A 25184-nucleotide genomic window follows, 5' to 3' on the forward strand; every position below is an offset into this window, starting at 1 on the left:
TAAATAAGTATTTTAAGCATATCTAACAATACATATTTATATATGCAATGTATATGTTTATGTGTATAAGTGTGTGTATATTTATACATTTTTAGTTTTTTTTTCCTAAGCGAGTGGCAAAAGAAGGCTCAACTCAATTAGAATTTCGCTGAAGCTAATTTTCAATTGTGGCAACAACTCGGCTATCAATTATTGATGTTGTGAAAAATAATAGCAATTGAATTTTTTTACTTCATTTGAAGCCGTTTTTAGCTAAGCTCACTATACTCCAAGAAAAACCAAATTTGTTTTATTGCTTTGCATTACGTTTTTGGCGAATATTCTTTTGCAACTCGCTTATCAGATAACTGTGCTACTATCTCATTTCTATTTCAACTAACCTATGTATATACATACATATGGTACATATATAATGCTGCATTGCATGCTTTAATATCGTTTAAGGCATTATTCCCTAAAATGTCATAGTTATTTCGTTGCGTCTTTTAAAGCTAAAAAGGCTTAATGCAAAGAAGCTCGGTAGCTATCCAAGCAAATTTAATAATAAAATTTTACATAAATATTAAAAAAATCATATTTTATGGTTAATTTGAAGAAAATTTAGTTTTTTTTTTAATTTCATGAAGAATAATTACAAACATTGCAATCCAAGGCTGAGCTCATAGCAGCGGTAAAAGCAAAGTAAAGTTGCCAAGTAAAAAAAAATATATATTATAATAACTATTAATATTGGTATTTTTATAGGTATGGTCTAAATGGCAAATTTTTGAAAAAATAATCAAAAGTATTTAAAAAAAAATGAAAATAAAATTCAAAAATATTAAAAAAAAAATTAAAATTTGTTTTTAAAAAATCTTAATTTAATAAAGTGTTATAAATGAACAATTTTGAACTATTAAATATTGAAATATTAACAATATTTACATTGTAAAACACTCTGTATTGAACCAAACCATTTTTTCGAAAGATTGAGTCATAAGTAAAGAAGTAATGTTACCGTTTTTCGAAGTCAATAAGCCTAATTTAGAACTTCAGAGACAAATATTTTGATTCGAAGTCATTCAGCCTTATTTAGAACTTCGAAAGCAAATTTTTTGATTGTGGATGCTAATTTTGAAAAACATAGACATCTTTTTCATAACTTAATCTCTCGAAAAAAGTTCATTACTTTTAATATCCAAAAATGTTTTTTTTCTTTCTTTTTAAAAAACATAGTCTCAATAATATACGTTTCTTCTTTTCTACTTTTTCTTAAAAAAAAAATGTTTTACCGTTTGACTTCTAATTTTTACATATACACAATTTTAAAATATTGTATTCGTTTGGTAAAAAAAACTTATTTAAATTATATTATTTAACTAAATTTGTGTATGTTTTTCACATATAATAGTATCTATTGTGTGGCTTCACTATGTACTTAGCCTAATAGTTATATAAGAGAGCCTCTTAATTTAGTCAATTAACAAATTATTCACACTTTTGAGAAAATTTTGTGTTTGATTTATGTCAAAAGCTGTAGGAAGCGCCGAAAAAGGATAACCGTATGTCTCCTGTCTCCTAAACAATTTTTACCAAAGGTTATCGCTATATCTCCAGTCTCCCAAATTCTTTTTTAATAACGGAAAATAAAAAAAATCGTATTAAAAATGGTAATAATAATATTATTGCGGTTTTTTTCTTTAGAAGCTTCATATATAATGTTTACTAACTAAAAGCACTAACAACTTTTATATTCCTATAATTTTTCTTTAAACTTTTAAACCGAATTGGACATATACATATGTACATACATCTATTGTGGGTCTGCAAACGTACATACATATTTACAAGTTTATTCTAAATATACTTGTGTAAGTGCGAGTGTGATTTAAATACATGAACTTTAGCTTTAACTTGTAAAATAAATTTTAAAATTATTTTAATGAAATAAATACAATACTTTTCGCTATAAAATGAAATAATACGCGTATGAAACATTTCGTACTTACATAATTATTTAAATATGTACTTGCTTTAACCTAAAACATAACCTGTTTAGCGCTGAGTTTATTTAATTTAATATTTACTAAAAATTAAAGCCTACAAAATTTTATATTTCATAAAGCCTTCGCTGCTTTTAAATTTACTTCTCGTCACTTTCACTACTCTCTATGAGCTCCGTATTGAACATGGCTCTGCAGAAATTCACCATACCACGTGAGAGTCTACCATAACAAGCTGGTTTATTCTTACGCGCTATGCATAGATAATAAAACGGTATACCAGCAACAGTTATGCCAATACCAATAATGAGATTCATCGGATCCTTGAAGCTAGGCAAGAGCACCAGCGTTAGGCAGCATATAATGAAGATTATTGGCAGTGCCAGGTGTACGCGAATAGGTCGCGGAATGTTCGGTCTGTAAGTGTAGAAGCAATCGTTATTTTCATGATAAAAAATTAATTGCAAAATTTGCATTTACTTCGTGTGACGCATCCAGAGCATGCCGGCTATGCTGGCGACCACCGACAGCCATAACATGGCACTGAAGTAATTTATCAAAACGTAAACATTGGCAGTGAGTAGTGTCAATAGCGACATGATGCACTGTGTAAATGAAAAAAAATCACATATTAATTTAAAATTATGTTTGCATATTCTACTCCCACTCCATCGCATTCTGTGTCACTTACCGAGAATATCAGTGATGGTATGGGCGTTTGTTGTTTAATGTGGAATAGTGTAAAGAATTTGGGTAGATGACCCTCTTGTGCACCCGTCGCGAAGAGACGTGCCGATGTGAAGAGCACACCGTTAACGCCACCGAATGTGCTAAGCGCTACAAATATCGGCACCATGAAGGCGAGCGGTCCGAATACGCGATTACCGAACGTGACCGCCACTGCCAGTGAGCTGAGCATTTCCGTTTTCGAGACCACCACAAAGTAGGCGAGATTCACAAGCACATAAATACCGGTGACTAGGGGCATAGCAATCCAAATAGCGCGTGGGAGATTCCTAGAATTTGAGTGAAAAGAAGGAACGTAAAAATTTTTGTAATAAAATTCATTGTAAAGGCCGTTTTGTGTATCGAATTATCAAATAATCCAACAGGTGTCTGCATATTCTGTATCTTGTGTTGTCTATCTTCATCTTTTTAAGCTTTCATGAGGTTTCATTTAATTTTTTTACTTTGCCAACTGAACGATATTAGCAATAAGAGACTGGTGTTCTGCGCAGAAGTCTCTTCCTAGTACAGAAATTTAATAGAGTTGGAGAAAATAATCGAATTATAATAATTGAATTTTAATTTTCGACCGAAGTTTATAAAATCTAGGTTAGTCAGACAGATTTTCACCAGTGTTAAGTCTGGAAACTCTTAATAAAAATTCTCGAGATTGTCTTTCCGCGCTTTGTTTCGAAGTTCAAGCTTAACTTTAGGATTGAGAATTCCAGAAATATTTAGACATTGCCCAATCTTCTCATATTTTATGAAGACATCTTCCAAATTGTTTTCATGTTAATAGAGGGATTCAGTTTTTTTTTTGTCCAAGATGGTGGTCCTTGATCAGATAAAAGTTCGGATCAGTTCCGGTTGCTTAAACCTGACTCTCGTGGGAACATTTCAATGTAAGCATTTTTCGGGTAATTTTCCAAAGTGTACAGAAGTGTAAAATAAAATTCTATATTCCTGAAAAACAACCTAATAAATTTAAACCACATCCTAGATAACTATAACAACGGTTTTGGCATTTTCTAAAAGCTTTTTTGTTATGGATATTAAAACTAGAAAATTATCAGAAAATATTTTTTATTTGTTGAATATTTGCTTTAGGCGATTGCAGTAGATAATTATGCAAGATAAATGTATACTGAGATGTCTACTTCATTTACATATTCACTTATTTCACAGCTGATAAGTTATACCCGAGTCGGTTAAGCAGACACATAAACAGCTGTTCATTCAACAATTCGTTCTTTTCTGAATTAAACTCTCATGAATTGCAAATCACAGCAATTCAACAAGTGTCAAACAGCATACATGCATATATGAATAGCAATGGTTGTAGCATGATAATGTACGTATCCTATAGGAAAACCGAATGAATTTACTCCAAACAGTAGTTGTTGTGGTAAGTTTTACTTTATTTGCAATATGTTGTGTATCATATAGCTTTTTAGATGATATTGTCTCCCAAATAATAAATTACTGGGAAAACTATCGTCTCGTTTGACCAACTATCGAGTACAGCCTGTTTTTGGTTATGCAATTTATTTATCATATTTATTCTAATTTTCATTCACAGCAAATAAAAATAATTTTTGAGCAACTAGCCCTTCCAGATTTATAAAATCGATACACAACCTTAAATTTATATAATTTCCATTCAGCAATCAACTTTGCAACGAATATTTCAGTCAAAAATGGCTATAGTATTTGAATCAATCGTTATAGATATATTATTTGCATATATACAAATACATATTTGTAACTCAAATATTATATATGTTAATCGCTCAAAAAATATTTGTACATCTACATATATGACCTTCCATCGCTTTAGTAGGCCCGTTTTTCCTACTAAGCCATCTGAAAGATTACTCCCACGTTGCCTTCATTCGCAGCTACCCGCATTTGGCCATTCAATATATACATACATATATGTATGAGTTTACGTGAAATTTATGTGCATACATACATACATATTCCAGAATCAACTGGTGGGCTTTGCTTGTCAACAAACGCCGCTACCAATGAACGAGCGCTTGACAAACACATGAAATCACTTGAACTTTCACTACAAAATAAATTGCCTTCAAGGATTGTTAAACGCTTGACTTTAACGCACACCCACGTTCATTTTATATAAGAACCATTCATTAGGGCATAGTGCTGCTGGAAACTTTACTTTTATGCGCAATGAAGCCACTTGAGCGTGATACAATGGAGTAGGACACGGCGTTGCAAAGAGAGAATTGCTAAGCAAATAGGATAAAAGACCGTCGAGAATGACTTGCTAAGATATTGACCGAGTGACGCAAGCAATTGATTGACACAACACTTAAGAAAATTAAAGTTTTCAGTCAAATTGAAATTTTATTTCATTCCAGCGATATCACTAGAGTAGAGTAGAGAGTAGAGCAAAGTTTAATCTGTTAGTTTTGCCTACGTTAGAAGATTTAATTAAAAGTAGGTGATTTTTAATGTTTCGATATCAATAGGTTATACCTTTTACAATAACATAATACAATTTTAAGTCCATATCTCAAATCGTTTTTTAGTTATAGACATTTGAAGTGTTGCCGCTTAGTACAATCAGCTCCATCCGAAGTACATTTTTAAATAATTTGATTTGCACAAATATTTTTTGGGGTATAAGAGATCGTTTGTAACTCAAAAAATATTTAATTTTTTTCCTAAAAAGTTTTACCATCTATTTTTAATACTTTTCTTGTATATTTTTGCCTGCGTTGGAACATTGTCCAAGCATTATTGTCACTCCGATTGAGGTATCTCCGAAAGATGCGTTCTAAACATTTTAAGCGCCTCTCTAAGTGTCGAAAAACGTTGACTTCTTAGTTTATTTTTTACTTATGGGAAGAAAGAGAAGTCATTCGGTGCCAAGTCAGGACTTTTTCCTGGATGACTCATTAAACTTATGTTTTGAGTGCTCAAAATGCAGTTATTTTAGTCGATGTGTGAGAGCTCGCATTGTCGTGTTGAAGAGTGATCCGTTTTGCGGCGGTTGGTTTTCCTTATTTCTTGAAAGACAACAGGCCAAAAACCACTTCAAATTTACTGTTCTCTCTTGTTCTAGTGCTATGGTTGCGACAAGTCTAGTTTTCCCACAAAAACAGGCAACCACTTGCTTTGAAGTGCTTTTTGCGAGAACAACTGTTGTTGGATTCGGTATAGAGTCGACTGCTGTTTACCTTCGGGCTCATACGCGTAAATCTACAATTCATCACAATTTTATAGACGTGCTTCGAAGCACTGCTATTCTATTATTTCAATAATAATAGTATTGACGGGGTCCTTTTTTTTTAATGATTAACAAATTTCTGGAAATTTTTTTACAGTAAAATGTATTGAATGTATGCTGGTCCCGCTAAAGCCTATGTATAGTTTCCTCTATTTACTGATAAGTCACTTGGCGATCTTGCCATATTAGTTTGCGACCTTCACGAAATTCTTCTTGGAGTAGTTTATGGCCTCCAAATTAACCATATTATCTGATGCCTGGTCATTTATGGAACTTTTTCACCCATAATTGAATTAAGTTCATCAACGCATTATTCCATTTTTTGCCTAGATAAATATTCTAAGTTACTGTAAACAACATAAATATCGTTCGTATGCCCAAAAATTTTGACTATGTATAACATCAAAAATGACAAAGTTTACGATAAAGTTGTGAGCTACTAGATTGCAACATCAAGGTTACCAAGGTCCGAAATATAAAAGGCACTCGTATGTACCTCTACAGGATTTTATTTCCAACTCCACTAACTAAGTTATGAGGAGGCTTCTTAATTTTTTTGGTTTTTATTCAACAAATAATTGTTTTGAACCACCAAAGGGATACTTTATGTGAAGCCTGTTACAAAAGATGCTTGCCTATATCAAAATAAGCTTAATCTCTCTCTCTCCCCTTGCTCAAATTGACTTTTTGAAAAAGATGACCTTGCCTTCTTTTCAGAATACCAATCTTAGTGTAAAAATTCTTAAAATATATAATAAATCGCTAAATAAGCTTCATTTTTATAACTGTATTTTTTTATATGCGAGAGGTCATAAATCAGTTGGCAAAGTTCTCTTTAAAAAAAATAGTCGCACTACAAATTCCTACAGTATTTAGCACACATTTTCAAAGACAAATTTCTGAAAATTTTCTTAGAGTAAACTTTTAATAAACTCACTTGTACGGATCCTGCAACTCCTCCGTTACGAAATTCAAGTAATTCCAGCCACCGAATGCGAAAAGACCCGAGTAAAAAGCGAACCCAATATTGCCCGCATCATAATTGCCCTCCCAGGCGTTTTCGAAATTCTCGAAGCGACCCAACGCCAAATAGTAGAGACCAGCTAAAATGATCATGACCAAGGCCAATAGTTTGCCGGCGGTAAAGATGTCCTGAACTTTCATCGACCATTTCACGGATAAGCAGTTAATGGCAGTGAGCAAACCTGCAAATATACATATGTACATATGCACATGTAATTAAAAATATATTTACTCCAAATTCACAGCCGTTAATTGCCATAAGTTTAAAGCTAAAGCAAAGCAAAAGCTCATTTGTTTACAATTATGCGCAAAAAGTGGGCGATCGGGTGGCGTGTTGCGCGAGATAGCGTTTACAAATGTAAAAGGAAGTTTATAAATAAATGTATATGTGCGTATGTGTGTGTTGTGTGTGTAGGCTGTTGTTTTAATGATGGTAATTTGTTAAATATACTTCGTTTAATGTTTCGTTATCAGCGTAAACAAATCACGTGTGACGAGTATGCATACTACATATACATACGCATGTACATATGTACATGTACATACTTATTTATTAATAAATGCATTTTTGCTTCCTCTTTACTTACACAAACAAATTGCCGCTAAAATCTTTACAGCCGATTCGGGCGGTGAACAGTCTTCGAAAAATGGTTTTGCCGCGTATTGCGCGAAAGTCAACGCGACAATTGTCTGGAAGAATATGAAGAATACATACATACGAACATTAAAATTATAAAGTGACAGAAATAAATATTGTATTTGTAATTAAATTTGCTACAATTCATTACAGATGTAAGCAATTTGCGGTTTGTTATTGCTTTTTATATGAGTATACTTATGTACATTAGGGTGCATCAAAAATTTTTTTTTTATCATTTTTGTAGTACATTTCCTACAAAACTATGAATTTTCTGGTTTATATTAATTTTTTCTTTGAGCTATTAAATTAATAAGAAAATTCATAATCAAAACTTAATCATTAATAGCTTTTAAATTTTAGGTCAACGAAGAAATCGTCAGAGACCATTTTGTAGAGCATTGTCGAGCGTTGTAGATCTTTACCCTTTTCTAAAAAATTTATGAAACGAGATATTTTTTCAAATAGTTGGAAGCAAGATTTGGATTTTTTAGTAATAACAATAATAAGAAAACTGAAAGAAGGAGAACCTTTCCGTTACAATAAAGGGCTCATGACTGGAGAGACTTTCTTCGAGATGCCTAAGAACCTAGTTTTCTAATTACCAAGCGAAAAAATACTGATTTCCTCAACCGACCCTAGTGTATATAATATACATACATATATATTCTGTGACAAATCATGCACATTTTAGTTGATATAAATGTAATCAAATACATAGTATATGAATAACACTACATATGCTATTATATTATGTAGTACAACTACTATATTGCGCATAATTATAAGCAAATGCTCAATAACGTGAGCGAGTCCACAGGGGTTTTCAATTTGGACAGATTCGTTACAGGTGGTCTGTAGCGATCATAGTCGTATATTCGATTTAAATTTATAATATTATATTGGGTAGTCGAAAAAGTCTTTTCGTATTTCTAATCAATTTTTTTATATTTGTACTAATAAATAAATAAAGAAATATGTACCATTTTGCTCGACCACTTTTTGTCATTCTCCTCTAGAGACATTATTCCATCAGTATAATACTTTCATCAGTGTAAATCGATTTGAAATGTTTTGAACGGAAGCGAGCGAACCATTGTTGTGGTACACGAACTGATACAGCATCGTCTCCGTAAACTTCACAAATTCTATTGGTGGCTTCAAAATATAGCGAATTTCTTCATTATTTTCACTCATTTTTGAACAACGGTAACTTTTTTTCAACTTCCCCCAATTTAATTCTTTTTTTTTGGTTAAATGAAGCTTAAAATCTCACCTTTCCAACAACAACTATATGGGATGACACAATGTGATTGATAGTACTGGATATATACGACTGCAACGACATATATTGATAAAATGCGAAACGACTTTTTCGACTACCCAATATACACTTTATAAGATCCCCGACATTTCCTTGAATCACCCTGTATTTATTTATGTTCGAACATGGCCAGTTATGTTATGTATTTATTCGCGATGTGAGTTCATAATAAGTAAATATAGTTTTAGAAACAAATAGAAATTGTTAATGCTTATTACACTATTATCATATTTTTATTTATAACCTCCCAGTAGTTCTCAGTAATCAATGACTCATCATTTGAAGCGTGCAAATAATAAAAACACGTCTCTGTGTATACACACGAACATACATATTTTCATATCGGTTATTATAAAAACATTCTACATATGTATGTACACATGCATATGTATGCCCATAACTTATGGTATATATATACATACATACATACATACTTAGGCTTTATGAAGTGGAAAGTAAGCTGCATTGTTTATTAAAAATAAGTAATTTATGTCACCTTGCCTATTTAACTCGCTTAACTTGACCTACTCCATGGAAAATATGAAAGTAAGCTGAAATTTTTAATTTCACAATTAACTGTAATGACAGATATTACATATTTTGAAAAGCTCAAAATGGTAATTATTTTGAATTTTCAAAAATTAATAGATAAATTGAAAATAATACAGGTCAACCTTTTTTTTTGGGGGGGGATAAGGTCAAAAAAGAAAAATTATTACTAATGCAGGCAATGTTTGACGAACTGCTTAAAACTTTGATTTTTTACATTTTCTAACACCTTCTAAAAAAAAGTATTTTTTTGTGAAAAAAATTACACTTTAGAATGAAAAATCGAAATTAAATTTTATTCCTCCGATTATTACCACACAAATATAAAATTGTTAATCCAGTTTAGTTGAGTTTACAACAGGGCGCCACTCTGTCTTCCTTTTTGCTTTTGGAGCCGATTACACAAATTTAAAAAATTCTTATAACTCCGAAACTATTTGTCGGATCACTTTAAATTTGAGAGGAAAATTATTAAAAATGTGTAAAAACCAAAAATCAATTTTTTGAAACTCAAAACACCTTAAATTACTTGCAAAATCTTTGCAAGTCGTTAAAAGTGATATTTGCATTGAAAAACAGAATCCTCCAATTTTGCATTAATTCCATAAATTAATTTTACAATAATATTTTATATATACTATTTTATTAATAGATACATTGAAAGTAAATTTATAAAATTATTTATTATTCCAAAAAGCTACCTCGAATATTTGTTCTTTAATAATTTAAAAATAAATTTATAAAATTATTTATTTCAAAAAGCTACCTAGCAAGAAAAAATCCCCTCCTCAATTCGATCCATTATATATGTAGTTATTTATTAGCATTTTTCTTTATTTACACACGTGTATAATTTACATTCACATAAATATATGTACATGCCTACAAAACTCACCTGTGTTGTTGGTCTAATGATTAACAAAGCTATCCATAATCTCAAAAAGCCTACTAGCGGTCCAAATGCCACCAACAAATAAGCATAATCGCCACCCGAACGTGTGATGCTCGTACCCAACTCAGCATAGCAAAGCGCGCCGATCGTCGAGAGTATGCCGCAAGCAGCCCAAATGAGCAGAGACGAGCCCACCGATCTGAAAAAGTGAAACATGAAATAAATACAAATAAATAACTAAGGAATTTGAATTTGTTGATACAAAACGCAATTATCAACGTCTAGACACGTCAAAGTAAATGTTACGTATACGCACGGGTATTCCCCGAAATTTGCCGTTGCCGCGAATTAAAAGTTTGCTCTACTATAGTTTGGACCGTTGCAAATTACAAGTTTTCGCTGAAAGAGTTGCTTTAAATTATGCACATAATTAAATGCTGTGCAGTGGCAAATGAGTGGTTGCGATTTTCTCTTGGAACTCGTTGGCAAAATGTTTGCCATTTATGTTTAAAATTGGTAAACTTGTTCAAACACAAATCAAAATGCTAATATGTATAGGTGTACGTACGTGTGTTTGCGTTTGATTGGCATTTGCCGAGGTAGTGTTTAGGTTTTGCAATCATTATTATGCAACGTAAGATTAATTATACATATATCTATAACATTTAAAGGAATTTAAAATTTGTATCAATTATTAAAATTTTAATATTTATTAGCAATTATTGCTAAATTTTTAGAAATATTCATGCAAATTAATTTTTAATCATTTTTTATTACAAAATATTGCTTCTTTTTACAAAATGTTTAGATCTTAACTTCGTGTCGTTTCAAATGAATATCTTTCTCAATCCACTAATTGATTTCATTTAGTGTATATAATTTGTTAATTAAAGGTATGCACGCGAACAGTTTGATAAATACTAATAATTGCACAGCTTTCTAGAGATGCTAGAGGAGCCACACTGAACACCGACCATCGAATATTAAGAAAGTAGCCCTCGTACGATGTTTATTATGAAATGAAAATAAATGATAATACACACATTTCTTGTATATAGATATATCTGTAATTTGCCAATTAAACTAAGTGATATATTTTCAAAGAAGCAATAATAGCGCTCGCCTACACATCTTACTCTCTAATGGTAAAGACATGGCCATACATAGTATGCATGTAGCAAAGCTTTCTACAGAATCATTCATTCCAGAAACTATAATAGCAATATATTTCAATATTTCCGTGTTCAACAATTTGTGGTAATTAAAAAAAAATTGGAATTATTTGTTTGAACAGTAATCAATTATATTAGACAGCTATATTAATTTCTTCATATATGCAAATAAAGGAATTCACATTTTCTATATAGAAATTGTGTGCTCTCGCACTTTGCAGATATTAATTATTTTTCTTTTATAGGAATTTCTTCAATTTCTACTACTAAATTAATTTTTTTTTTTAATTTTTTGCGGAATTTTCATGTTACATATTTACTTAGATTTAGTAATTATACAAATGCAAAACAGTATCAGTTTTGAATTCATCAAATTTGCGCTATAAAACGAAAGAGTTACATTTTATAATGAATCATGCTTCGATCGGCATACGAGTACAACTAAGTATAAGGGTTTGCATGGGTTACGTCGAAATTTTTTTTTTAATAAAATAATATTTTCATATTTTTTTTAAATAAAAAATATTGTCAATTTTTTTTAATATAAAATATTTCTAATTTTTTTTTAATAAAAATATGGTCAATTTTTTTTATAAAAAATATTTCCAGTTTTTTTTACATATTAAAAAAAAAACTATTTTCTATTAAAAAATATTTAAAAATTTTTCAAACTTTTTTTCAGTCCAATGATACGTACTTTGAAAGGATTTTGTGAAATTTTCGAAGGAAAAATTCGAAATTTAGCCCTTACAACTTCATTTTCGGCAGAGTCTCGGAAAAATGGTGCCCCCGTAAACATTTTATTTTTGGCAAACGTTTTTATAACAAAAAATTATCCATTCCTTTTTTTAATAGTTGTTTTTAACAAAAAAAATTCTTGCTTCAAGACCATGTAAATTGTGTCCCGTGGACCTGTGTAAAACTTCATTAATATTGGCTGAGTAATTCCCTAGAAATTATGACAACCGACTTTGAAAACACTACTATAAGTACAAATACTAATAATACGAGTTAGTATTTTATTTTATATTTTATTACCACGCACAAATTATTAAAAGCATCACTAAAGATATTCAGTTGTAAATAAAGCAACTGTTCAAATATAGATTTTCATTTTAGAAGTTAAAATAAGAGAACTTTTATCACACTTCTTGTTACTCTTCTCTTTCAAAGCAAAGATTACAACTACACGCATTCATATAAAAGCAAAAATAATAATGAAATATAATAACTGTGGGAATTCAAACTACTTACTCTGTATAGTTGAAGACACCTGTTGGCGCTATAAATATTCCGGAACCGATAATAGTGCCCACAATGATAGCCACACCGTTCATTAGCGTCAGTTTGCGTTTCAATACGATTTTATCGCCGTCGTCAGATTCTGGCATTGCCGCATTGCCATTTCCTTGGCCGTTAAGCGTGGCAGCGGCGTCGGTGGCGGCCGCGCTACCATTGCTTGCAACAGGTGGCGAATTATGCACTAAACTTGTGGTAACACCGTTGGCATAACGTTCTGTCATTTTAATGTGTTTTTTTAATTTAATAAAATTTGGTGTTTTTTTTATAAATGCTGGTTTTTAGCTTATGCTTATTTTGCACTTTTTTACGAAATTTTGTAATATTTTTGTGTCACGCTTTAAATTTTTTTAGCCGCTTGTTGAACTTTTTGTGCTGATTATTTTTTTTAAGTATTCATTTAACTTTTTTTTAAAGATTTTTTCGTTATAAAACCACGTTTTAGCAATTATTTATTTGTATGTGTGTAACAAATTTTCGAATATTTGTTTGTTGTTTAGTCTTACAACCGTTCAGCTGGAGCTCGCATCAAGAACTGAACTAATGGACAACTACCGCTTTCGGTTTTACCGTGTGTGAAAAGAAAATTTATAATTCAACTGTCAAATATTCGTTGGAAAATGAGACAAGACAGCTCATTCTCGCACATGCATATGCACTTGCAACATAAACCACGTAGGAAAATCTTAACTTTAATTTTATATAAGTTTTTCAAAAATGCAAAAGGCATTGTTTTGGGTTAATTTAACCACAAACGAAATAATAAATTTATTATTTAAAATTATTTTGGCTTGAGAAATAAATACACAACAGCTATTATTGCTTTAATGTTTAGAGTTCGGTCTCATTGCGGTTTCTGTGGCTGTAGCATTTCCCACATTCATTATATGAACATATGTGCAAGTATACCATACGTGAGCGTTCGTTACATATGTATGTACATATGTAGTCTGTAAACACACAAAATGTTTAGCATTAATTTTTGCGAGCGATTTTCGCGTTGCCGTGCAAATTTTCTCACTTTAGCACTGCGCATGCATGATAACAAATACCACAACATTAGGGTGGCTACTTCATAAGTGAATAACATTTTTATTTTATTATTAAAAGTAAAATTAAGAAAAAATTTTCTAATGGCAACTGACAGAAAATGAAAGGTAAACCAGCAATCTACCTCAATCTCAAAACCGATACTTAACAGTATCTTTTGCTAAGAGGAAACATACATATAAATAATGCTCCCGAAAACAGAGGTCTACCTCTATCAGATACTGGCCAGATTTCTTTGCTAAGAGAGAAAATGTAAATAAAGCTCCCGAAACTATTTGAAAAGGTTTTTGTTAAATAGTATAGTAGCAGCGGTCTATCTCTATCAACACTTCAAATATTAACATAGGTACACTAGTTATCAGCAGACAGCCAAAACCTCATCCTATAGTGCTTTTTCTTAGTAATAACGCAATTTTTTGAATTAGAATGCATATCTTATCCTAACTTAAAATCCTTGGACTTATCATATTATCACTCAACCCTAATTGAATGTGAATCTGCATGTGTACATATGTATATGAACATGTATATATGTATGAATATGCTGTTCTAATGTGATTAGCATTGCAAACTGAGCGACAATCAGGCCTGTCAAACCAATAGCCAACCAATAGTTCGATGCGAATTCAAAGTCATTGTCTGCTGTCACAAAGCCAATACAGTATACTCTCGAAAAGTAAATTCTCAGAAAGTAAATAATCGCGGAAAAGTAAATCACCTTTAAGATTACACATGCACCTCGAAAAAGTAAATTTTTTAATTTACTTTTCAGAGAATGTGATAAAAAATTCGAAACGAAGCAAGCAGCGTTTTTTACGATGTTGCAAAAACACTTACTCTCTTGTTTATCGCGTCTGTTTAGTAAATAAACTTTGAGATATGTACATATGTAAATGGTCAGAAAATATATTTCAAAAGAAAAAAAACAAAAGAATATTCAAAATTTTTTCTCTTCATAATAAATACATGTGTTTTTCATGTAAATCCATATGTTTTATTGAAGCAAATAAATGAATGAATTTTTTAAGTTTAAAAATGCATTTAATATTATAAAAACAGATAATTTATGTATATATTTGGAAAAGTAAATTATTCGAAAAAGTAAATTACCCAAAATACCAATCGATTTACTTTTCGAGAGTATACTGTACAAACAATTTTATCTCCCTCACCGGCTGGCATTATTGTATCCACGATGCGTATCCACGATACACCTGTTGAGTAGCATAGAATGGGATGAAAGTGTGTGATATATGTACATACATATGTATGTACATACAAAAGGGGTTCGTTGCTGTTGGAGAGTTTTCTACAAAGCAAGAAAATCTGTTCCAATTATAACAAGATATTATATGAAAATATATTTTTGCAACTTTTAGCCGCGTAAAATCGGTGTTTCACGAAACATGGTGCTTTAACTGAAATTCTTTTGAAGACGTTGACTTTGTCTACTTTTATAAACTTGTCAGATAAATGTTAAAAATAGCACTATAAGGAAAGAAATGAGATCTGTTCAGGTTAAGGGGTTACATAAGTTTACGGGTTTCAAAAAATCGTATGTTTTTATCTTATTAAATTCTACAACACCTCGCGAATATTGTCCACAATTTCAAAATCAAGTTGATCCGAGTAATAGTTTCGGAGATACAGCCTTGAGAACTTGTGCGCACGAGGCGAACTAGGCTAAGTGCCTGTCTTTAAACGCGTTTTTCTCGAAACTGTGTTTTTGAAATCGGTCGGCAAGATTTCTCGAGAACTACTCAAACAACATAGGTCTTTGAGATACAACTTTTAAGGACTTGGTCGAAGGATTATTCGATTACATATTTTAAAAAAATGTCGCGATATTTTCACTGAAATTTTTATTTTTTTTTTGAAAAAATGTTTGCCAAAAATACAATTTTCAGTTTTTTTCCTTGGTACAAGTTCTAAGTTAAAGTTTTAACTAAGACACGTGTTTTTTCACTTTAGATGATTCTGTAAGGAGTTTGCCAGCCAACGCGGTCGCATTTTTTTCGAGGTGCCATCGGAAATGGCGTCGCAATACCGAGTTTAAAATATTTTGTTCCAAAAATTTCAGAATTTTTTTGTTAATAGTGTGTGTTTGTAACGAAAAAAATTTCAATAAAATATTTAGTTTTTATATGAGAAAGAAAATTGTTGAAAATGTTTTTGTACCCGAAAAAACCCATGTAATCCCACCCTTATGTAACATTTTCGGAACAAAATATAACGACTTTTTAAAGATTTATTTGTATATATTTCGATATATTGAGAGAGAAAATTGAAATATTGCGCTTATTTGCAGCTTCTAGAACTAATTTGGTATTATAAAAGCTAAAATTATAGCGTGACGATAAAACACAATGTATCTTTCGAGCAATTCAGATTCATGTATTCCTTATCTAAAAGTAAACGTAGTTGCTTTTTAAATACTGAACACCAATAAAATGCTAAAATGAAGATAGCACCGTTTTTTGTCGAATTTAGTAGTTATAAAAAGGCAAAAATATACTTACTTAAGACTAACGCTGGTAAAAATGTTTGCAACCAAATACTAAATAGTGGCTATTAAACTCTGCCTACGACGAATATGCCAAAAAATTTTAATTATAATTTAAGACTTTTTTTTATATTTGACAAATCTTCGCAATTATTGGTGCTATGAAATATCAAGAAAACCCCTTCAGCTGATCAGATAAACATTTTTTTTATTATTTCAAATAAAATATTAATATTTAAATAAAAAAATATTAATATTTTAATTTAAAAAAATGTATATATTAATATTTAATATTAATTTTATTATTTAATTTAAATTATTTTTTGAACGAAGAAAAACATTTTCTTGCATCTGGTCACCTTAAAGATTGCATGTGCTTTAAAATAACATAACAATACCTGTAGTTATGTATGTTTTGTTGTATTGAGCATACATATGTACACGGCAGTGGCTATAAAGCTACCTGGTGTTGCGTTTCTATGCAATATAAAACAAAATTTCATCAGCCAATACTAAATAACTCTTCTGTTTACATTTCAACTCGATAAAAGTTTCAATATTCACGTTTTTTGCTGAAGTTCCCCCCATTAAATGTCTATACATTAGGCAACCGCGCTACGTGAATGCATTTCACGAAAATGGTGTATCAGTTGCATTGCTGGCACATGGTGCCCGGTCGGCGCTGTGATAACTGAGCATTCTGCAAGCGAGCTCGAATAAGCGCACGTTTTGCATTTTGCATTCGCGAAAAAAAAAAACATTTTTTCTAAAATATGCTATTGGATTGCTTGAATTTCTTAATTTTTTTAGAATTTAAGTGTTGCTTACAAGTGGTTTCGGATTTGCAAATACATATGTACATATGTATGTGTGTGTACGTATTTACATATATAAAGTACATAAGTTGTGTGTTCTTTTATTACATTTCTCTTTTAATTATTGTACATTTTATAAATTTTTCACAGAATATTAAGTTTTCCACAGAATATTAAGTTTTATCATTGAGTAACATTTTACAATCACTGACGATAATTGCCGCACTGAATTTATCTAAATTGCCGCTCCCAAAACCGCCACAATCGGTAAACGCGCTCCAACTGAACAGACTGACTGCCATTGACTCTGCCATGTGTGCCATGCCGACACCGAAAACTGGTGGTGTGCGTGCTGTGTTCTCTTTTGGCGCTTTCACGCAATGTCATCACACCGTTTGCATTCAACCCCAATGAAAAGTCAGAGCTGAGCGGGTGCGAATGGCATATCTGTTTTTATGTTTTTTTTACTCATTTCACCCCGATATGCGCTCTTGAACAATATATTTATCGTTATTTTCGCGAAAAGAGCGTAAAGCTTCATCAAACCCACCCGACCTGATTGTAAGATGCAGGGAAATGGATACTTATACATACAAATATATACTGTACATATTTCTGTAAGTTAATATTATTGGAGAGTTGCATGCTTGTGTGCATGTAATTCGTACATTTAACTGGTTAGTGTTGATTCGTATTTCAAGTTCATTGCCTGGCGAAATTCACGTGTTCCCTAATCTCTGCCAGCCTTTGATTGAGTGCTCTAATATGAGATACTTAAGCAAATTAATATGACAATACTTAATTTATAACAATTATTAACAAGACTGAAGTGTTTCGGATTCAATAATAATAGGCTTAATTTAATATGCTCTGCTTCTGTGTAGGGAAACTCCAATAAAGAGGGTACATGCGAAATTGTGAATCCGAAGTCCAAGTTTTTTTTTTTTTGTTTTTAACAAGAAAAACAGTTAACTACGAGAGCTATACGAGTAATAACATTCACAATTAAAAAGATTCCTTGCAAGAAATTGATTTTGATCGTTCAGTGCTATTGGTTACCGTAGTCCGATTTGAACAATATGATCAGAGATTGCACCGTTGTCTTGGACAATGATCCATGCTAAGTTTCATGAAGATATCACGTACATATATCTTAAAAGTTTTTCATACAAGAGCTTGATTTCAATCCTTCAGTTTGTTTGGCAGCTATATGCTGTAGTGGTCCGATCAGAAACATTTTTTTGAAGATTGCACTGTTGCCTTCAGCAAAAATACATGCCAAATTTCGTAAAGATATCTTGTCAAATAAAACAGTTCCCCATATAAGCACTGGATTTCAATCGTCCAGTTTGTATGGCAGCTATATGCTATAGTGGTCCGATCTGAACAATTTACTCGCAAATTATACCGCTGTCTTGAACAATAATCCATGCCAAATTGAAGATATCACGTCTATCAAAAAACTTTTCCATACAAGAGCTTGATTTCAATTCTCCAGTTTGTATGGCAGCTACAGTTAGTCACATAAGTAAGTATACACCAGCTCTGTCTTTACAAATTGTTGGAATTACCGCATTTCTCCAATATAAGTATATTTAAAAAAAAAATATTCCAGGAATTTGCGTATTGGTATGCGCTTTTATAAGCACACAAATTTAACTGTTAATTTTAAAACCCGATAGGCGCGCATGGCTTTGTTGGTGATGAGAATGAAATTGACATCACAAAAGTTAGTATACAGAGTGACTTGCTCGGTGAATATATGTATCTTATTTCTGGTTTTGATTTACAAAAGTTTAAGCAATTTAAATAAACAATAGAACGTGAGTTTAAACAATTGAAGAAATATATATTTTTGAATTTATGACATAATTTTCAGCAATGGCACCGAAAGGAAAGGAGATTTCTGACGATTTGAAAACTTTGATAATAAAACATAACAAAGAAAATAAATCTTTACGTGAAATCGGTCGTTTAGTAGATAAAAGTTTTGCTACAATACAAAAGATTGTTACTAAGTATAAAACTGTGGGGAACATAGCAAATAAGTCGCGCTCCGGTCGCCCTCGGGTCTTCAGTCATAGGGAAAATAGCTTAATTGTACGCAAAGTAAGAACAAATCCCAAAATTAGTGCCCCTAAATTGAAATCTGAAATAGAAAATGAGATTGGAAAACAATGTAGTACCCAAACCATTCGACGTATATTATATAATGCTGGCTATCATGGACGTAGTATTAGGAAAAAGCCTTTCGTGAGTACAGTCAACCGACATAAACGGATCGCATTTGCAAAAGATTACGAAAAGCATGACCAAACATTCTGGAACCAAGTCATATTTTCAGGTGAATGCAAATTTAGTATATGTAAGTGGATCTGATGGTCGTGAAAAGGTATGGAGAAAAGTTAACGCAGAGTTAGATCCTATGAATATGATTGGCACTGTTAAGCATGGTGGGGGTTCGGTCATGGTTTGGGGGTGCATGGCGTCATTTAAAAAATAATTTAAAACTATTTGCTATTAAATTGAACATGGAGGGGTCATTGATCTTCCAGCAAGACAATGACCCCAAGCACACATCGAATATTGTGCGAGAATGGCTTTTATATAACGTGCCAAAACAATTGAAAACACCGCCACAATCACCGGATACAAACCCAATTGAGCATCTATGGGAACATTTAAAGCGTCAAGTACGTAAACATTCGATAAAGCAAGGAGCAACTAAAAAGTATCCTTGACGAGGAGTGGAATAAGATACCGGCAGCAGTAACACACAACTTGGTGAAATCAATGTCATCACGACTTAAAGCTATTATTATTAAGTCTAAAGGTTATCCAACTAAATATTAGAATATAAATTTAATATTGCCTTTTACTTACTTTTTCTACTACCTAATCTATCGTATACTTACTTTTGTGATATAAATTTATATCAGATTTTGGATAAAATTCAAAAAAAATCTTATTTTAGTCATTCTGTAAATATTTCTTTACTGAAGATGATCCCTACGTTTCTCTCAAATAAATGAAGCATTATTTTATTTTATTTTGTGTTATTTAACAAAACTGTGAGGTGAATAATCCCGTCATACCTAGTGTATACTTATTTATGTGATTAACTGTATATGCTATAGTGATCCGATCTGAACAATTTGTTTTGGAGATTGTACAGTTGTCTGGGGCAATAAGCTGTGCTAAATTTCGTAATGATACCTGTCAAATAAAAAAGTTTCCCATACAAGCCCTTGATTCCACTCGTCCAGTTTATTTGAGAGCCATATGCTATAGTGGTCCGACATCGGCGGTTCCAACAATTGAGCACCTTCTTGCGGAGAAAGTATGTGTGAAAAATTTCAGCTCGATATCTCACAAAAAAATTGAGGAACTATTTTGGTTATAATGAAGGGTCTCGGAAGTCGTGAACCACCTACGAACTAATGTTTGATTTTTATGCGATGCTTTTTCACTTTTCGCACTCTAAGCAAAAAAGCAAGTGTTTTTCCAATATTTCTGAAAAATATTTTATTCAGAGTACTAAACAGTGAAAAATATTTTCTGGTCACCTAAAATTGGAGCATACTCATTGTAGATGCTTTCGTACTCACTGTGGATACGAACTCACGCTCACATACTTACTATGCACATGTGCATATGTATGTATTCGGGTATGTATTTGCAATTGGGTCACTTAATGCCGGCAAATTTAGCTATTTTTAATCCCCCCCAATTATAAATATATTTGCAGGTTAGGTTTCTGCAAAGCATCTCGACCACTTTTCACATTCAATTTCAATTACTTTCATTTAATTTTCCACTGTTGAGTGTTTCCTGCATATCGTTCGAAATATTCAAAACAAAACCACCGACCGCTACGTGCCGCTACAATCACGCATTGAACATGGCGGCAATGGCTAAACGTCAAACAGCATGGGAGTGTTCACTATGGCACAGCAGAACATTACTCATTTGCCAGTCACCAGCTGGCGTGCGCTGAGCGCCGGTTGAAACTAAAGCTAAAATATCAGTCGAAAGTAAAAAGTTGCGGACAATAACGGAACAGTCACAGTGAAACGCAACACTGAATGCCACCTCGCGCGGTATGTTCACAGTTTAGTCGCCACTGCCGGTTGCCGCAGTAGAAAACTAATCCGATTGTCACAACTACGATTTCCTGCTACCAAGTGCCTACTAGTGCAAACTACTTCGTGCTAAAGGTCACCCACAGTTATATTGAAAACTATAACAAAGAGTAGTAATATGCACATGAGAGGAAATTGTGAATTTCAATGGTCGCATTTCGAACGAAAACTGCACGCATGGTGGAATACAACAGCGTGTCGCCGGCGCACAATGATATTTTAGGTGCGACTGTAGTGGCGGAATTGCTTTTGTTTCAAAATGGCTTACGATTACTATTTACGGTGTTACTATTTCGTTTCCAAAATTTATTATCTCCATTATTTGTAAACTGTCAACCGTTTGCCGGAAATCGACTGCTCCCGGCCGGCATTGTCGCTTAACGGCGCGTCGTTGGTTCGTTAACTCGCCGTTTGGGTGCCCTGTGTGGCGCCAACCTTGCGACTTTCAAAGAATATCAAAACATTTTGAATTCTGATTCCCAAACAGCAGGCGCACAGCATGGCCACACAAGCGAAGCACAATGCAGCACTATTGCGAATAGTACACTCACTAAACACATCAGCGCCGCCACCAACCCAAGCTGTCATCTCATTCTCGCACACACGGAGTGCGCAATGTAGGCGGCATCTGTCAAAACAAAGCGGCCATTGTTTACTACAGACACTGCGGCACAAAAACAACGCATAAATCTCATGACTAAGCACATTTACGCGCGTTTGGCGCGCGGGCGTTGGTTTGCTTGTGTGGCGCGGCTGTTTGCCTGGGAAAAAATTTCGCTGACGTGCCTAAAAGTATGGAATTGCGATTTCAGGCATCTCGGTAATGTGCGGAATTCGTATTGGAAATTTGGTTGGACTTCTTTGGACGACGTGTTCACCCGCATGATTTGGCTGGCAAGCACCAAATCAACCCGCTACGAAAGCAACGAACGCCACTGTGACAAAGTAGCCGCTGCCATTTTTATTCGTTCGTGCGTTTATGCCGCTGGCCTATCGATTCGTTCTGTTCGATATCTGTTTTTGGCGCTGAATCTCGTTCAATGAGCGGCCGGCCGACAATTGGCATTCGTTGCTTTCTAAGCTCGCTGGAAACCTGGTATAAATAGAGCTCGATGACTGTTGTATTATCGAGAAATGCACGGCAATCGGCATCGTGCATGCAAGCGAGCGAGCGAGCAAGTTCGCTTCTGCTTTCAATGCGCACATCGATTGAAATTAATAAAAACGATTGCGATGAATGTTTCAATGCCGGAAGGGAGGGGCGCATTGGCTTTGTGCGACTTTTAATTGTAATTTAGATAATTAGGTGGGTAATTATCGGAAAACGTAAATTTTGAATTTTTGCTTCGCAAACTAAATGAAAAGGTGAAAAAGGCAAGAATTTAATTTTCGCTTGAAACACATACTTATTTTTATTAATAAACTTTGCTATCCTAAAGACTATCAAATTTTACAAATGTATTTAAAATGTCTAAAATCAAAAGATTTTGAAAGTTTAATTCCAATATTCATACTCTGCATATTTAATTAATTTTTATTTGCATATATCTTTTATACATATTTATTTGCAGCTGATACCGCGAGCATGTTCGCATACATAGTTTGAAGTGACACCTCATCCACCGCTAGTGTTGTGTGCGCCATCTGTTGGCAAAAATAATAAATGAATATCGCAGCCAAGTTTGCGCATCAAATGCCAATTTCCTTCTTTTCCGTAAAACCTTCGTAAGGTTAAGTTGTATTTTCATTGCGCTCCGCAGGAAAATTTTATAAATCCTTGAAAAATGAGTGAAACTCTGCAATTACGCGGTACCCTTGTTGGCCACACCGGCTGGGTAACACAAATCGCCACCAACCCAAAGGATCCCGACACCATCATCTCGGCTTCTCGTGGTAAGTGTCGCATTGCCGTCTAGTGATTTCATTCTGGGTTATGTTGTGCTAATTGGAAATCAATCGGAATTTTTTTATGCCATCACTCAGTTAATCGTTGCATTTGTTTAATGCTTATAACCACTGAATTGTCTACTTGCAGATAAGACCCTTATCGTCTGGAAATTGACCCGCGATGAGGACACCAACTACGGTTTCCCACAAAAGCGTTTGTACGGACACTCGCACTTCATCAGCGATGTTGTGCTCTCATCCGATGGCAACTACGCTCTGTCTGGCTCATGGGACAAGACTTTGCGCTTGTGGGATTTGGCTGCTGGCAAGACCACCCGTCGTTTCGAAGATCACACCAAGGTGGGGCGAAATGTCACAATTTTAAGTCGAAACATTTGTGTAGCATAGTAGTTGAAAGGGCCTAACTTTTTATGGAAAAATTCTAAAATTTAAAATGCACTAAGTAAGTGCAGGCAAAATTGCTAGGAGTACAGGTGGTGCTTATTTAGGGCCTTGTGCAAACAATTTGACAAAGTTTGAGGTTAGATCAGCTAGTCTAGCAAAAGTAATTTGATAGGTCAAGCATCACCTAAATATGTATAAAAATACGTGCCTATGCGAGGCAGAATTCTGGTTGAGTGTCGTGGAGCACCTTCTCGGATAATCTTCACCGCAACAGCAAGGCGGTAAATTGTAAGTCTCGAGTGGTAATATTTTTTTTGTAATGGTTTTTGGTTCATAGTTTATTATATACTTATATAATTGTGTTTTCTCTATTAAAAATACTAATATTTTCTATTTTAATTCAAAGGATGTGCTCTCCGTTGCTTTCTCCGCTGACAATCGTCAAATTGTCTCCGGCTCTCGGGACAAGACCATCAAGTTGTGGAACACTTTGGCCGAGTGCAAGTTCACCATCCAAGAAGATGGTCACAGCGATTGGGTATCTTGCGTACGTTTCTCGCCAAACCACTCCAACCCAATCATCGTGTCTTGCGGTTGGGATCGCACCGTCAAGGTCTGGAACTTGGCTAACTGCAAGTTGAAGAACAACCATCACGGCCACAATGGCTACTTGAACACCGTAACTGTCTCACCCGACGGTTCGCTCTGCACCTCCGGTGGCAAGGACTCCAAGGCCTTATTGTGGGATCTTAATGACGGCAAGAACTTGTACACTTTGGAGCACAATGACATCATCAATGCTTTGTGCTTCTCACCCAACCGTTACTGGTTGTGCGTCGCCTATGGTCCATCCATCAAGATCTGGGATTTGGCATGCAAGAAGACCGTTGAGGAGCTCCGCCCCGAAGTTGTGTCGACCAGCTCCAAGGCCGATCCACCACAATGTTTGTCGTTGGCTTGGTCCACTGACGGCCAGACTTTGTTCGCTGGCTACTCTGACAAGACCATTCGCGTATGGCAAGTATCCGTCTCTGCTCACTAAGCTTATGCTTATGTAGCAGTTAAGGACGCTTAATTGCAGTGGCATTATTTTTTTTTAATTACAAATTTCGTACGTACTAGAAAAAAGAGTGTTGCCCATACTGTTTGGGCATTCAAGTTAGAAATGTATGCGAAAAGAAAAATGTGTACTGTATTTAAAATGTTAATTCATTGAGCGCTGATTTGTTTATTATATAAGCAAATAAATAACAAGGAAATGTCAAAAAATCTAAAAAAAAAAATTAAAATTGTATATTTTGTATTAATTTAGTGGTATTTTAGTTTAAGACGTGATTATATAGTAAATATAGGGTTATTTATTTAATAATTAGGTGTTTTTCTTCACTCAGTGTTTGTTTTGTGTCTGAATTTGTTGTTGGGCTTAGTTGTGCGAATTTTTCCATTGTCCTTTCTCTATTGTGCGGCATTGCTTAGCCGACATTTTTGCTACACTTCCAGCTGAGCTGGCGAAGCATTGCAT

The 25184-nt window shown here is 33.5% G+C and overlaps 2 protein-coding genes across 6 annotated transcripts; one reads left to right on the forward strand and one right to left on the reverse strand.

Moving 5' to 3' along the window:
* Positions 1 to 255: 255 nt before the first annotated feature.
* Positions 256 to 21171, reverse strand: LOC105222377 (large neutral amino acids transporter small subunit 1). 5 transcript variants are annotated; one of them, XM_029548730.2, is made up of 8 exons: positions 21029 to 21171; positions 12816 to 13417; positions 10393 to 10588; positions 7575 to 7677; positions 6902 to 7169; positions 2674 to 2998; positions 2463 to 2587; positions 256 to 2399 (listed from the first exon to the last, which is right to left on the reverse strand). In XM_029548730.2, exons 2-8 carry the CDS (start codon positions 13082 to 13084, stop codon positions 2123 to 2125), a joined length of 1563 nt encoding a protein of 520 aa, XP_029404590.2. In that variant the 5' UTR covers positions 13085 to 13417; positions 21029 to 21171; the 3' UTR covers positions 256 to 2122. The 5 variants fall into 5 exon arrangements, with proteins under 5 accessions (XP_029404590.2, XP_029404589.2, XP_029404587.2 ...); XM_029548729.2 differs by lacking the exon at positions 21029 to 21171 and adding an exon at positions 17337 to 17678 and having other exon boundaries at positions 12816 to 13411; XM_029548727.2 differs by lacking the exon at positions 21029 to 21171 and adding an exon at positions 17337 to 17678.
* Positions 21172 to 23067: 1896 nt separating this feature from the next.
* On the forward strand, positions 23068 to 24951 carry LOC105222379 (guanine nucleotide-binding protein subunit beta-like protein). The gene is made up of 3 exons (XM_011199684.4): positions 23068 to 23263; positions 23406 to 23617; positions 24069 to 24951. The coding sequence occupies exons 1-3, from the start codon at positions 23155 to 23157 to the stop codon at positions 24702 to 24704; spliced, it is 957 nt and encodes a 318-aa protein (XP_011197986.1). The 5' UTR covers positions 23068 to 23154; the 3' UTR covers positions 24705 to 24951.
* The last annotated feature ends 233 nt before the right edge of the window (positions 24952 to 25184 follow it).

The sequence above is a fragment of the Bactrocera dorsalis genome, chromosome 1 (genome assembly GCF_023373825.1).
Source record: "Bactrocera dorsalis isolate Fly_Bdor chromosome 1, ASM2337382v1, whole genome shotgun sequence".
Taxonomy (NCBI): Eukaryota; Metazoa; Arthropoda; class Insecta; order Diptera; family Tephritidae; genus Bactrocera; species Bactrocera dorsalis.

Excerpts from the sequence above, each read along its gene's own strand:
- LOC105222377 (XM_029548730.2), bottom strand. The coding sequence starts at position 13,084 with ATGACAGAACGTTATGCCAACGGTGTTACCACAAGTTTAGTGCATAAT. Across the intron at positions 7,170-7,574 it reads TTTAGCGGCAATTTGTTTGT|GTTTGCTCACTGCCATTAAC; the intron begins GTAAGTAAAGAG and ends GTATATTTGCAG. Across the intron at positions 2,999-6,901 it reads GAGTTGCAGGATCCGTACAA|GAATCTCCCACGCGCTATTT; the intron begins GTGAGTTTATTA and ends CTCAAATTCTAG.
- LOC105222379 (XM_011199684.4), top strand. The coding sequence starts at position 23,155 with ATGAGTGAAACTCTGCAATTACGCGGTACCCTTGTTGGCCACACCGGC. Across the intron at positions 23,264-23,405 it reads CATCATCTCGGCTTCTCGTG|ATAAGACCCTTATCGTCTGG; the intron begins GTAAGTGTCGCA and ends GTCTACTTGCAG. Across the intron at positions 23,618-24,068 it reads GTTTCGAAGATCACACCAAG|GATGTGCTCTCCGTTGCTTT; the intron begins GTGGGGCGAAAT and ends TTTAATTCAAAG.